The 13618-nt window shown below is 43.2% G+C and overlaps 1 protein-coding gene across 1 annotated transcript in view; it reads right to left on the bottom strand.

Annotated features, from left to right (window-relative positions):
• The window catches only part of CNOT1 (CCR4-NOT transcription complex subunit 1), a 4219019-nt gene that overhangs the window by 446445 nt on the left and 3758956 nt on the right, over window positions 1-13618 (bottom strand). The window contains exon 40 of the mRNA XM_044079520.1: window positions 47-292. Coding sequence (XP_043935455.1) covers window positions 47-292 — 246 coding nt within the window. The remainder of the gene's footprint in view (window positions 1-46; window positions 293-13618) is intronic.

Raw genomic sequence — 13618 nt, 5'->3', positions numbered from 1 at the left:
CCCTTCCAAACCAAGATAACTCCAGCTGTACAGAAAAACTGGTAACCTTGTTCAGCAGGTTGATTTTGGTCACAGTGTTGGTGGCTTCACCAGAGTGCTTTACCAATAGTGCAATAAGCCTAACAAAAGCATCCAAGTTGTGATAGCACTTAGCACGAATCATGGTAGGATTGGCACCCGGATTGTGTTGGTCTGAATGTGCCCTGTAGCTGATTTCAACGCACATTTCTGTACACAGACGGAAAAAACGAGTAATCAGATCATCAGTCTTCAGGATCCCTTGCTGGTGCATCTGTGGAGACAATACATTTAACAGAGAAACCACAAATAAGTTATCAAGCAATGATCAGTGGGCAATGGAAACAATAGGCTGGTGTTCCTCAGAACAAAAATATGAAGGATAGGCGATTTTGCCAACAAAACTCATTGCAATGTAACCTGCTTTACTATTTCAATATGCGGACACTGAAGCAGTGTTATACAAGGATACAAAACACACACATTAAAAATCATGGGGGCATATGATGGAGTCTACAGACAACTTATAGGGTTTCTTCTACATTGTTACTTCTGATGCTATGCATGCATATACAATCATACACTCACCGGTGTCTAATCATGCCTCTCTAAAAGCTCCTCTTGAAATCTGCATTTTACACTATGAGGTGCAAGAGTTACAACACCGAGCTGCCAATCCAAGTTAGCAATTGATTTTTCAGTAGCTTCAAGGTGTAGGCTGAAATGCATTCCAGCATAGCTGACAGCAATCTGACATTATGCTCTAACAAATTACGAATCCAAAAGGAAGGCAAAGAATAGTTGTGTAAAATCTTACCATAACCACATATGTCCTTCTCTTCCATGTTGCAGTATTCTTGGTGTGGGATTTCCTGCCTTCAGGTGACTCGTACGTCGGCTCCTATACAAAAGCTTCAGCTTGGCTGTTGCAGCTGCATGGGACGTCACACGTAGGGCCATAAACCAGGGACCTTAAGTGTGACGTCTACATGCACAATCCTCAGAACTTGAAGCTGAGCAGGCAAAGTAGATGGCTCAATAGGATAGGCTGCCAAAGGTGACATGTATAAGGCCCTGGGTCTCTTCTGTAATGGAGAGAGGCATCAGGGAGCTGTTAGACTAGTAGAGTCTTGTGAGGGGGAATGGTGGGTGGGAAGGAATACTGCAACATGGAAGAGAAGGACATCTATGGTTATGGTAAGATTTTACAAAGCTAGTCTATGTCCTTCTATTCCTATGTTGCAGTATTCTTGGTGTGGGAGAGTACCACAGCTTAGTTTGATGAAAGGGTGGCAGATGCAGAAGATGATTCCACAAAGCCTTGTAGGATTGCCTTGGCAAATCCTGTGTGTGCTTTGGAGATATGGTCCAATTTGTAATGTTTGGTGAAAGTGTGAATAGTGGACCATGTAGATAGCTGTGTCCATGACTTTTTGGAAGGCCTTGGAAGTGGCCACTGCTCTTGTGGAGTGTGCCTTAACCCCAACTGGTGGGTTTTTTCCATAGTGTGAGCAGCAAAAACAGATTGCCTTTCTAATCCAGGATGCAATGGTCTGTTTGGTGACTGCCTTGCCCAATGCCCTGTGGTGGAAAGATACAAAGAGTTGTTTGGATTTCCTAATGTCTTTAGGCTTGTCCAGGTAAAATCTCAATTGCCTGTGGACATCTAGGGAGTGGAGTATCCTCCCTCCTTGGTTAGTGGGAGAGGGGAAAAAATTGGGAAGGTGAATGGACTGATTTAGAGATAAGTCATTGACTAGCTTGGGCATGAAGGAGGGGTTAGTTCTCAGTGTGACCCTGTCCCTATGAAAAATGGTGTAAGGAGTGCATGTCATTAAGCCTTGTAGCTCGGAAACCCTTCTGGCAGAAGTAATAGCCACCAACAGAGGTAAAAGCCACTAACAGAACTGTTTTCCAAGTACAAAACTGTAGAGAGGCTAGTTTGAAGGGGAGCTGGGTGAGTTTTTCCAGGATGAAGTTCAGGTCCCATGGAGGAAGGATAGGCTTCTTAGGTGGTCTGATGTGTAAGACCCCTTTAAGGAAAAGTTTCACATGTAGCCTGGCTAACAAGGGAGGTTTCTAGAGGTAAGCAGGCTGATAATGCAGAGAGGTGCACTTTCACTGATGAAAAGGAAAGTCCACCTTTTATAAGCTGACACATATATGAAAGGACAAGGGGGGGGGGGGTTGTCAGCCTCGTAAGAGTCCCTTTCCTGTCCCAAACACCACTAAGCAAATCTGTCCCATTTAGCAAGGTATGATTTTCTAGTAGTGGGTTTCCTGGCCTCCCTCAGGACTGATAGCATGTCCTCTGAATAGTGGTGTCTGAATGGGGTTAGTCATTTATCACACGCACAGTCAGGGATAGCATTTGCAAGTGTGGGTGTAGAAGAGTTCCTTTGTCGTGTGTCAGAAGGTCCACCTTGTGGGGTAACTTGCAGTGATTGCCCTTGGCTAAATTGTGTAGAAGAGGGAACCAGTGCTGCCTTGGCCAGTAGGGAGTCACTAGCAAGATTTTTGGTTTGTCCTTCCTGATTTTCAGAAGAACTTTCTGAATCAGAGGGAAGGGGGGAAGGCACAAAGGAACTTCCCCTCCCAGGTGAAACTGAAGGTGTCTACTCTCCAGGCTTGGGGGGAGTAAGTCTTTGTGCAAAAGGTCTGCAGCTGCCTGTTCTGGGGGGAGGCAAACAGGTCTATTTGTGGACTGTCCCACTGATGGACTATGCTTAGGAAGACCGTCCTGTCAAGCATCCATTCGTGTTGTGGAGAGGATGTCTTGCTCAGGAGGTCTGCTTGCTTGCTTGTCCTGCAAAGGGATGTAGCTGGCTTGCAGGGATAGGCTGTGCTGGGATGCTAGGTCCCAAATTAGTAGGGCTAGCCTGCACAATTGGTATGCCTTGGTACTTCCCTGTTTGTTGATGTACCACATTACAGTGGTATTGTCCATCACTATCAGAAGGGGACCTGGTAGCAGTAGGGGTATGAAGGTCTGTAGAGCTAAAACAACTGCTGTCATTTCCTTTACACTGATGTGTTTGGTTTTCATGGGAGGTTGCCACTGGGCTTGGACTGGAAGGTGGCTCCCCAACCTGAGTCTGAGGCATCTGTATGCAATATTTGTGTGGGTTGAGGGGGCTGCAGTGGAAGCCCTGGGTTTAATTGTACTTGCTGGATCCACCAAATGATTTCCTCCTTTAAACAGGGAAGAAGTGGGATAACTTGTTCCAAGCGACTCTAGTGTTGTGACCAGATATTTTTGAGGTACCATTACAGTTTTCACATATGCATTCTGGCCAATGGTAGCATGGCAATGGTTGCTGCCATTCATCCCAGGAGTCGAAGGAATTGCCTTGCATTGACTGTCTGGGAGAGCAAGACTTCCTGGAAGTGGGAAGTTAGAGATAGAACCTTGTCATGTGGGAGAAAGGCTTTCATTTGTTTCGTATTGATTCTGCAACCTAGGAATATCTTTGTCCTTGTCTGGGTTCAGGGAGGACTTCTTGAGGTTTGGAGTGAACTCTAGACTTTGTAAAAGGAACACAGTGAAGTGTAGTTGTCTTAAGAGGGAATCTTCGGAGTGTGCTAGGATAAGGATGTCGTCCAGATATGGGTAAATCTGGATTCCTTGGATCCTGCAGAAGGCAATGACTGGAGTAGGCATTTTGTAAACACTCTTGAGGCAGTGGATAAACCAAAGGGCAAGGCCGTAAATTGGAAGTGCGAGGATGGGCCAGAGAAACGCAGGAAACGCCTGTGTGAGGCCCTGATGGGAATGTGCAGGTAAGCATCTTTTAGGTCCAAGGTGACCATGAAAGCATCTGAGGGTATGAGGGGTAAAACAGTGGGAAGTGACAGCACTTTGAAGGAGGGTACCTGCAGGTAAAGATTTAGGAGGGAGAGATCTAAAATGGGTCTCCAGGGACCGTCCTTTTGAGGGACCAGGAACAGATGGGAGTAAAATCCATTTCCTTCTTGTCCTGTGGGAACAGGCTCTATTGTACCTTGCTGTTGCAGGTCTGACAATTTGTGGAAGGAGATGGCATTGTTTTTTTGGGGGAAATAGAATGCTTTTCCAGAGGGGAATATGTTTCCAGGATAGAAAGTATCCTTTTTGAATAATGGTTAATACCCATTAATCTGTGGTGAATTTTTGCCAGAAGGGGAGACAGTGGGTAAGGCAAGCTGAGAGGGGCAAGATGGGCAATGCTGTCACATGTTATTAGGACCTCCCCTGTCCTGAAAGGGTTGCCTAAGGCTGAAGAGGTGGGCTAGCGGGCCTGGATGACAAATGTCTTCTAGTTCCTCTTCTGGGTCTGGAGGAGGATGCAGCAGAATGCGGGTTACGCATAACAAAAGGTAGTCTTAGCCAGGTAGTTACTATAAAATTTGGGTATAGGGGATACCAGGAGATGTTTAATATCCTGTAATTGTTTGCTTTTTTCTTGCAGATTCTTAAATAGGTCTGCAGATTGCTTTCCAAAGAGGAAGTTGTGATCCAGGGGGCGTCCAAGATTTTGGACTTGAAGTCCTCTGGCAGATTCTGCAGTCTAAGCCATGAATATCTCCTAAGGACAGATGCTGATGCTGCAGAGTGAGCAGAAGCTTCTGCAGCATCGTAGCTGCATCTTATGGAGTGTCTAGCCACTTGTAGTGCTAAGGACTATTTGGAGGAGATATCTGTTTTAATGGGACTGTCAGGAATTGAAGCCAGCACAGAGGTGGCTTAGGATACTAAGTCCAGTACATACTTGGTCATGTGTGTTTGATAGTTATTGGCTCTGAAGGGCAAAGTGGAGGAAGTGTACACCTTCTTACCTATCCTATCCATTGATTTTCTATCTTTATCCGTGGGCAATAGGGAGGCAGAAGGTAACAACCTAAACTGTTTATCAGTGGCAGCGGCAATCACTGCTGGGTCTGCTAAGGGTGGCTTTATGAGGAATTTTTGTTCCTCTGGCACCTTGTAGAAGCAATCAGGGCACTTAGGCGCAGGAGACTGAGTCAGGTGTTCTAGAAGCTGCAGTAAAAGCATCCAAGTATGCAGGAAGAACAGGGAGTACAGCTGTAGGGGAGGGGGACTCCACTTGCAGCAGTTAAGTATCCCATTTGAAATGGGATTTCATTTTTGTGATGGTTTCACCAAATGTAATGTCTTCAAGTGGAGAATCCCCTCCCACAGAATCCTCACCAGGAGAACAATATTCCTTGGGAGAAGCAATCTGGGATGTATAAGAAATGGATCCATTTGAGGAAGAGTAGGTAAATTCATGTTCTTCTTCCTCAAGGAGGGGAGCCATGGGAATGGAAAAAGCAGAGGGAGGCCTAGGGCTTAGCAGAGGCAATGTAGCTGAGGGCGAGGCAGAAGGCCTAAGGGCCATAAATGCCTGCATAAGAGAAGAGGTGAAGGCCTTCCAGTCTGGAGGGGCTTCAGAAGCAGGCGTAATGTATTTTGTTTTCTGCATCTTTTTGGTTGGAGTCTGTCCAGAGCTAGGTTTGGCAGCGGCTGTATCTGAGGTCTGGATCCCAGTCAAATGAACCACCAAATCTGGTTCCCCCCTAGACATCGACAGGCGTCGGTGTCTGAGAAAGCTCCGTGGACGTGCCGGTCATCGGCTGTGCATCGGCCTTCGCGAGGGAGGTCGATGGATCCGCTGAGCGCTCCTCAACTCCTACATCAGTAATTGGTGGGGCGTTTGGGTGTGAAGTGGCAGGCGATGAAGGCCTAGGCATCTTGGCCTTCTTACGTGGAGGTTCTTCTTCTTCTTTTTAATACCTGCTGCACATCCTCAGAGAAAAGGTGTTTAAAATATATTAAAATTTTCCATCCAGGCAGCAAGTTGAAAATGAAGTTTAACCTTGGGGTGGTTCAGAGAACCCCATGTCTTGTGTGACTAAATCCATCCTGTGAGGAAGCTTGTGGTAACTGCAACGTGTAAGGTACAATGTGACATAAGAGCAATTAATTCTCATTACTGAAGTGCCCCAGAAGAACTAGAGCAACCCCAGAGGTGAGTAATAACATGTAAATCCAAAAAAGGAAGAATAATGAGGATAAAAGACTCCTCTGCCAGAAGGAAACTAACAGACGGTAACAGGGACTAGGGAGGGAGGGACCACACACAGGAATAGTGATCAGCAGGACATCTACTGTTAAGATATTATACAACTGTATTATGTCCTTTCTCATCACTGTGGCGATATTTTTTACTCTTGTGAAAGTGCAAAAGCTACTGCAAAGTATGGGAAGAGGAATTCACAGAACCCTCCAAAAACCCATGAAAGATGGCTCCGGAAAAAACCTTCCCTGACCATAGAAATGACAACTAACTTGTAATGTTAGGTGAAAATGTGAAAAGAATACCAAGTAGCAGCTTCCAAGATGTATCTAGTATCCAAACCCTTGGAAAAATGCACCAGAAGAGACCACTGCCCTGGCAGAATGAGCACGAACAGAAGAGGAAAGCTGCTTGCCATGAAAAGAATATCAAAACGAAATGGTTTTAAGAAATCCATGAGATTGTTTACTTAGATACTGCTAAACCCAATTTCCTGGCATGAAAAGGGGAAAAAGGTTGCTAAGATTTCCTGATATGTTTTGTCTTGTCCAAGTTACATCAGAGCTGTCTATGCAAACCCAACGTATTAAGAACCCTTTCAGTAGGATTCTGTGGAGAAAGGAGAAAATAAGGAAGATAAATGGACTGACTGAATGACAAATCATTAACCACCTTGGGCATAAAAGAGGGACTGGTACAAGACGACACCCTGTCCCTGTGAAAAAACAAAAAGGTGGAACCACCAAAAGGGCTTGAAGTTCAGAGACCCTCAACAGAAATAAGAGCCACTAACACAAACTTCCAAGTACAATGTTGTAGGGAAGAAATACAGACAAAAATGGGGCTGGGTCAGTTTCTCAACAAAATTAAGATCCCAAGGGGGTGGAATAAGCTACCTTGGAGGCTAAATAAGAAGAATGCCTTTTAAAAATTGTTTGACTTCAAAACAAGAAGCCAAAGTTAGATTCAAAGGCAGACAAGCTGAAATGGCTGAGAAATTAACTAACAGCTGAATATGCCAAACCAAAACTGAGCAATATGCACAAATAAGGACAGTAATAACCCTGCAGAAAAAGGGTGCAGGTCACGCCTGAGACACCAAAGAGAAATTCTCTTCCGTTTAGTCACACATGATTCTCTAGTAATGAGTTTTCTGACATCTTGCAAAACCCAATGCACCTCCTCAGAAAATCAAAACCATATCAACCAAAGTGTCAAGTGAAGGTTGGGGACAAGCGAGGGTGAATGACAGATCCCTGGTTTTGGGTGAGATCATATACCCTGTGAGGTAAATTTTGAATGTTGTCCCTGTCCAGATGAAACAGTAGAGGAAACCAGTGCTGTCTGGGCCAAAAGGGAGCCACCGTTAATATTTTGGTTGTCCCCCACATGATGTTGCGCAAGACCTTTGTTAGTGGAAGAGGGGGACAGGCATATAGAAACATCCCCCCTGAGGAAAAAGACGTTGTGTCCACTTACTTGATACTCTAGAAAAGAACTGTGGAAGATGACTGTTCATAAGGGAGGCACAAAGATCTTCTTGAAGTGTACAAAGTCCAGAAACACTGACCTGTAAAGCATCCATTTGTGAAAATTTGTCATGGACCTGCTCAGAGAGTATGCCAAACTGTGCTCTGAAGAATGCAGAACACCTGAAGAACCAAGTGATGGTGGACTGCAAAATCTCAAACCTGAAGAGCTAGACTACAAAGCAGGTAAGACTCTGTGCCCTCTTGCTTGTTGATGCATCACATGACTGCGGTATTATCTGTAAAAACATTACAGAGCCTGGAACCCAAAGGACATGAAATGCCTTGATCTAGAAGTACAGCCATCACCTCCTCGATTCTGATATAGTATGCCAACAGTTTATGGAACCAAAGACCTTGAGCTTTTAGGTTGTTGGAGAAAGTTCCTTAAACAGTGATCAGAAGAATCTGTGTACAGCTCCTGAGCAGGGAGAGGACCCTGAAAAGGCAGAGTGGATTCAGGGAAATCTGGTGAATCCACCAGATGAGCTTGAGCTTGAGATAGGGCAAGACACAAACAGATAATTCAGAGGATGGCAGTGCTGAAGCCAAACAATCTTGAGATATCACTAAAATTTCCTCATGTGGAGTTTGGCTAAGGGAGCCATGGGAATTGGTAGATGTCATGTAACCCAGAGCTTGGAGAAATTCCTTTGCAGGAAGAACTGGAAGAGAAGACTGGAAATAAGCTGTTGAAGAGAAAACCTTGGGAGGTAGGAAATTTTCCAATATTGGAATGATCTAAATCCTGCAACCCAGAAACACTTGGCCCTGAGAGGGAATAAACACAAACTTTGAGACTGAATGTGAACCCCACACTATGCAGCAGTAGCATTGAAGTGTAGATCTTGAAAGCAGAAGCTGCTGAGTTCTTGAATCAAGTGTTCATCCAGAAATGGGAATATCTCAATTATCTGAAGTCTGCAAAAGGTTACCACAGGGGCCAGACATTTGGCAAAAACCCTCAGCGCTGAAGAAAGACAAAAAGGCAAAGCAGAGACCTGACAATTACGGGAAGAAACAGAGAAAAGTAAGTATTTTGTAATGAGAGCGTGAATAGGAATGTGGAGGTAAGCATCCTTCAAATCTGGGGATACCAGAATGGCTTCAGGAAGCACCAGTGGAAAAGTCTCAGAAAAAGACTACATCCTGAAAGAAGGAACCCTGAAAAAAGATGTTGAGGAAAAGACCGGTCTAGAATAGGCCTCCATGACGACTTCTTCCTAGGAACCAGAAACATCGTCAGATGGAGCCCTTTACCACCAAATCCTGCAGAACCAAAGGAAAATGTGGGAACTGACAAGGAGGTGGCGTAGGAAGGCCCGAGTATGGGAGAAGGGAAATCCAACAAATAAAATAATAATTTTGGATAATAAAAAGTACCCAAGCATCTGTGGCTATCTGTTACCAAACAGGAAAAGAAAAGTGCCAATCCAAGGGAAACAGGAATATGGCAGAGTGGCAACAGCAGCTGAATGTCAAACAGAAGCAGATGTGCCAGACAAAGAAGGCTTTTGACTCTTAGCACCCTGAAAAGACTTGTCCGGAAAAACTTTTAGAAACCCTACTGCCAGTAGAAGGCTGTTTAATCTACCTGCACAAACAAAGGAAGGCTTAGGAGGAGAATTTCTCAAACTCAGGATCAGGAAGGACAAAGACTTGTTTCAAATCCTGCAAAACAAGAGACAGCAATATCAGCAGTGTTAAAGAGTTTGGTTGTCTGAGGGGTGAATCCAATAATTTGGCATTAATGTCTTCACGTAGAGCCTGGAGACATAACCAATACCTCCTCATAACAGATCTACATACAGCTGCCCTAAAGAAGGCCTTAGCATCAGCAGCTTCATAACTATATCTAATAGAATGAGTATTCACCTGAGAAGCAGAGCACAAAAGGGAAATGGCGGAAGTCTTGCCCTTCAAAGTCAAGCAAATCAGTCAGAATTCCCCCAAGCTGTGAGACAAGAGAGAGAACATACATAGTCATGTGTCTGGTAATTACAAGCCCTGAAAGCCAAAGTAGCAGAGATGCATACTTTTTTACCATACCCATCTATGGCACGGCTCTCCTTACAGCAGTAACAGCAGGATCAGAGTAAGGGCTTTTACATAAAAACTGTTGAGCTTCAGAAACCTTATAGAAACTGCCTGGTTTCTTAGGGGCAGGAGGTAGAATCAGCGGCCTGAGATGATGCAGTGAAAGCATTCAGGAGGGACTGCAGAAGGCCAAGGAGAACTTATTTTTAAGAGTTCGTAGCATCCATCATCAAAACCCTAGGAACAGTCCTACTTAAAGTATTCCAGCATATGAATCACTACCCTCAAAAGACTACCCCTTAGGAGATTATGGAGAAAGTGAATACTTTTCCTCAAACCCCAGGGCAAGAGAATAGCGGATCTGAGAGAAATAAGTCAATGACACCTTACCAGAGTGCAACTCTTCATCAGATGAATCACTGTCCCTAGGGTGTTTGGAAGAAGTGGGATACCAAGTAACAGAAACAGATAAACACTGGGAGGGGAGGGGGCTTAAGAGCCACAAGACCACTGAAAAGCCCCCAAATAAAATCCTGCTATTCTTTATGTGGATCCTTAGCCCCAGGGGATACATGTTTAGTCTTCTGATTCTTTTTTAGGGTTTAAATAACCTCCTCCATTCAGGCAAATCTTCAACTCCTACCCCTGGGACACTTATTGGTAAAAACCCAGAAGAAATAGCAAATACTTTAAATTCTTTCTTTACTGAGACTATTCAGTCTTTAGCCAACCAACTACCTCCCTCCTCCTCTTCTCTTAAAAACACTGTAGTAAAATCACTTCCCTCTTAACTTTCAGCCCATCTCTACATCCTTTATCAGAGCCTTACTGAAGAAACTAAAATCAACTACCCTTTCTGCAGACCTACTTCCGGCTGAATACCTGCAAATAGCTGCAGATGTCATAGCCTATCCTATTTCAATTCTGATTAACAGAACCATAACAGAGGCCACAATCCCCTCTATATGGAAAATATCTTGTGTCATTCCGCTCCATAAAGGTAGCGCATCCACAGAACTATCGAACTATAGACCAATAGCCATACTGTCACCACTAGCCAAAATTATGGAAAGATGTGTCCACAAACAACTTATTCACTATCTCACCCAGAACAATCTTATGACCAAATCCCAGCATGGTTTCAGACCTCACCACAGTACGACCACCGCTCTCCTCTCATTTACTGATACAATTAACCAAAACCGGAATAATAAAAAAATATCCTCTGCCCTCTTTCTGGACTTGTCAAAAGCCTTTGACATGGTAAATCACCAGTTACTTCTCCATACATTGGAAACCCTTAACCAAGATAACTCTGCTCTCAATTGGTTCCATGCTTACCTCTCCGGTAGACAAGCAGTCCAGTGGCAAAATAAGCTCTCACACCTGTTACCAAATACCATAGGAGTTCCCCAAGGCTCTATACTAGGACCTCTTCTTTTCTCAGTCTTCATAAACGAACTACATTCAGTCATCCCCGAAGCCACCTGTATCCAATATGCAGATGACTCAACCCTAATTTGTTCTGATGTCTCTCTATCCAATCTACAAGTAGCCACCCAACTCTGCTTTATTACAGTCGAAAAATGGCTCGCAGAGCGTAAACTTATCCTAAACCCAAATAAAACCAAATTGCTTCTCTTTTTCCCCACTTCTGCCCCTCCTCCCACACATCTCACTATACAATCTAATAATGGTACCATCATCTCACCAGACTCCTATGCAAAACTATTAGGAGTTGTCATTGACAACAAACTTAGATTTGACATGCATATCAATCAAACCATTAAGACTGTAAATAAGAAACTTGGATCCTTATACAGAATAAAGAACTTTCGAACCCCTATTGCCAAACTAGCCATTGCTCGTACTCATCTTCTCTCTACTCTCCTATATGCCTCTCCTGTACTTTCTTACCTTAACAAATGTGATTTGAACAAGCTCTCTGCTTCTTATAATCACACTGCCAGATTTGTAACTGGATTGCCCTATAGAACGCATCACTGCCTTAATCTGAAAAAACTTGAGTGGTTAGAACTACCCAATCTTCTCAAGATGAACCAACTCACAGAAGTATTTAAAATCATTAAACAACCTGACAAAACCCCTGCACTGAGTAATATAATAATTCCTTACTCCAATCTAAGTTGCCTTCGCTCCTCTAACAGACTCCTTGTCCACACCACCAAATCCAACAATATGGGTGGTGAAGCTCTCTTCGCCAACACCACTGGAAAGCTATGGAACTCCCTCCCCAACAACCTTAGGCTAATTTCCTCCCTTGGACAATTTAAAAAGAGTCTAAAACAACATTTTAAGGTGCACTGGCTCCGCCCATGTGTATATCCAGATTAGATGCTGCCTCACTTCTTTCCATAACTAACCCAAATCCATTAGGACAACCTAGAGAGGGGACTTGTAATCCATTTGCTTACTAACTGTTCACCACCCTAACCATATTTTATAACTGTCTCAATTACCTACTGCACTACTTTAATGAACTGTATTACGAACTGTAGTTAAACTGTTAGGTTATAGTAACTAATTTTTATGTAACTTGTATTTTGCTTTTTTCCTTTTCATTTATTTTATTTCACTGTATTGTAACTATATTGTCTTGTACCTATGTGGAGCTTTTCTCCCCGGGCCTCCGCTGAAAATGGACATGTATCCAGTCGGACTATCCCGGTCAACAAATGTAAAATAAATAAAATAAAATAAATTTAAAGGAAGATCAGCTTTCACAAATCTAGGAGGTTCAGTCCCCTGCCTAGTTTCAATGAGGGTACCAGGCGCCTCTTCCCAAATAAGTATTTGGGAAATTCCCCTAGGCCCCTCAAGAATAATCAGCCATGGTTCGCCCCACATATCTGCACCAGATGTAGGCACAGCCTCAGTGAACAAGTAACAAAAGAATAACAATCCCTCAACAACTACAAAGTGTCACCATAAAATAAATTTAATAATGCAAGTAAAAAACTTTTGCATACCGCTTCATCAGGCTTGATAATATAACCATAAAGCCATTTTCTTTATACAAGGAATAAAAATGCTACATGATCAAAGAATCAATTAACTTATAAAACAAACACATTAAATCTGATTATGTAATTCATTTAAAATTGGCTTAATGCTTATACTAGTATTAAGACCTGGAAGCATATGCACTCGAAAGCGCATGATCCATTTCAGTTCTTCCTTCTCTGTGGGGGGTTATCAAGTTACCACCCCTAACGGGAGTCCTTATCACTTGCAAAATGAAAGATTTAAGTGCGTGTTACATCAGTTACACTGATTTTTATAAAGTACGTTACTAATTGCATTCCTACTTATGTCCAAAAGATGATAATACATTCTTTAAAATTCTTATTAGTCTTGCCGATATAATATGCATCACAGGACACATTTAACATCACCTGGTCGATAGCCCGATAGATTTCACACCTGGTCAAGAATAACTTCATTAATATTAAGTTGGGCTACTCTACACATTTAGTTTGTAACTATTATTAAACACAAATGAGGGAAGCATACTCAACTTGTGAAGATAGTTATTTGCATTTGACATTCTTTTTAAATAATGTTGTATCAAGTTTACCTGTCTGATCTTTTTTAACAATTATGCTCAGAAAGTCAATACTATTACCAATAATTTGCAACACTTTACTTCAGTGAACATGCAGTTAAGCAGCTTTATGTTGGGACTCCAACTGGGTCGCTGCAGAGAAAGCAGACAGTGGCATCAGACAAGTCCTCAGGTTCTTAATCCAACCTGACAGACGTCCAGTGGAGGCTGTTCAGCAGCAGGATCAGCTCTCACTTTGTCTTTCTTTCAAGTGGCATCTTAATGTCATTGCAGGTGAATTTGGTCATGGTACCCTAAGCCAAAAGCTTCAATAACAGGTTCTCCAAATAACTGGGAAGAAACAAATGACTGCCGAGTGTCTTGGGGACAAACACCCGACAAATCTCATACTG

This window comes from Protopterus annectens, chromosome 8.part0 (assembly GCF_019279795.1).
Source record: "Protopterus annectens isolate FY-2018-M chromosome 8.part0, PAN1.0, whole genome shotgun sequence".
Taxonomy (NCBI): Eukaryota; Metazoa; Chordata; order Ceratodontiformes; family Protopteridae; genus Protopterus; species Protopterus annectens.
This window is presented reverse-complemented; position numbering and strand designations above follow the sequence as displayed.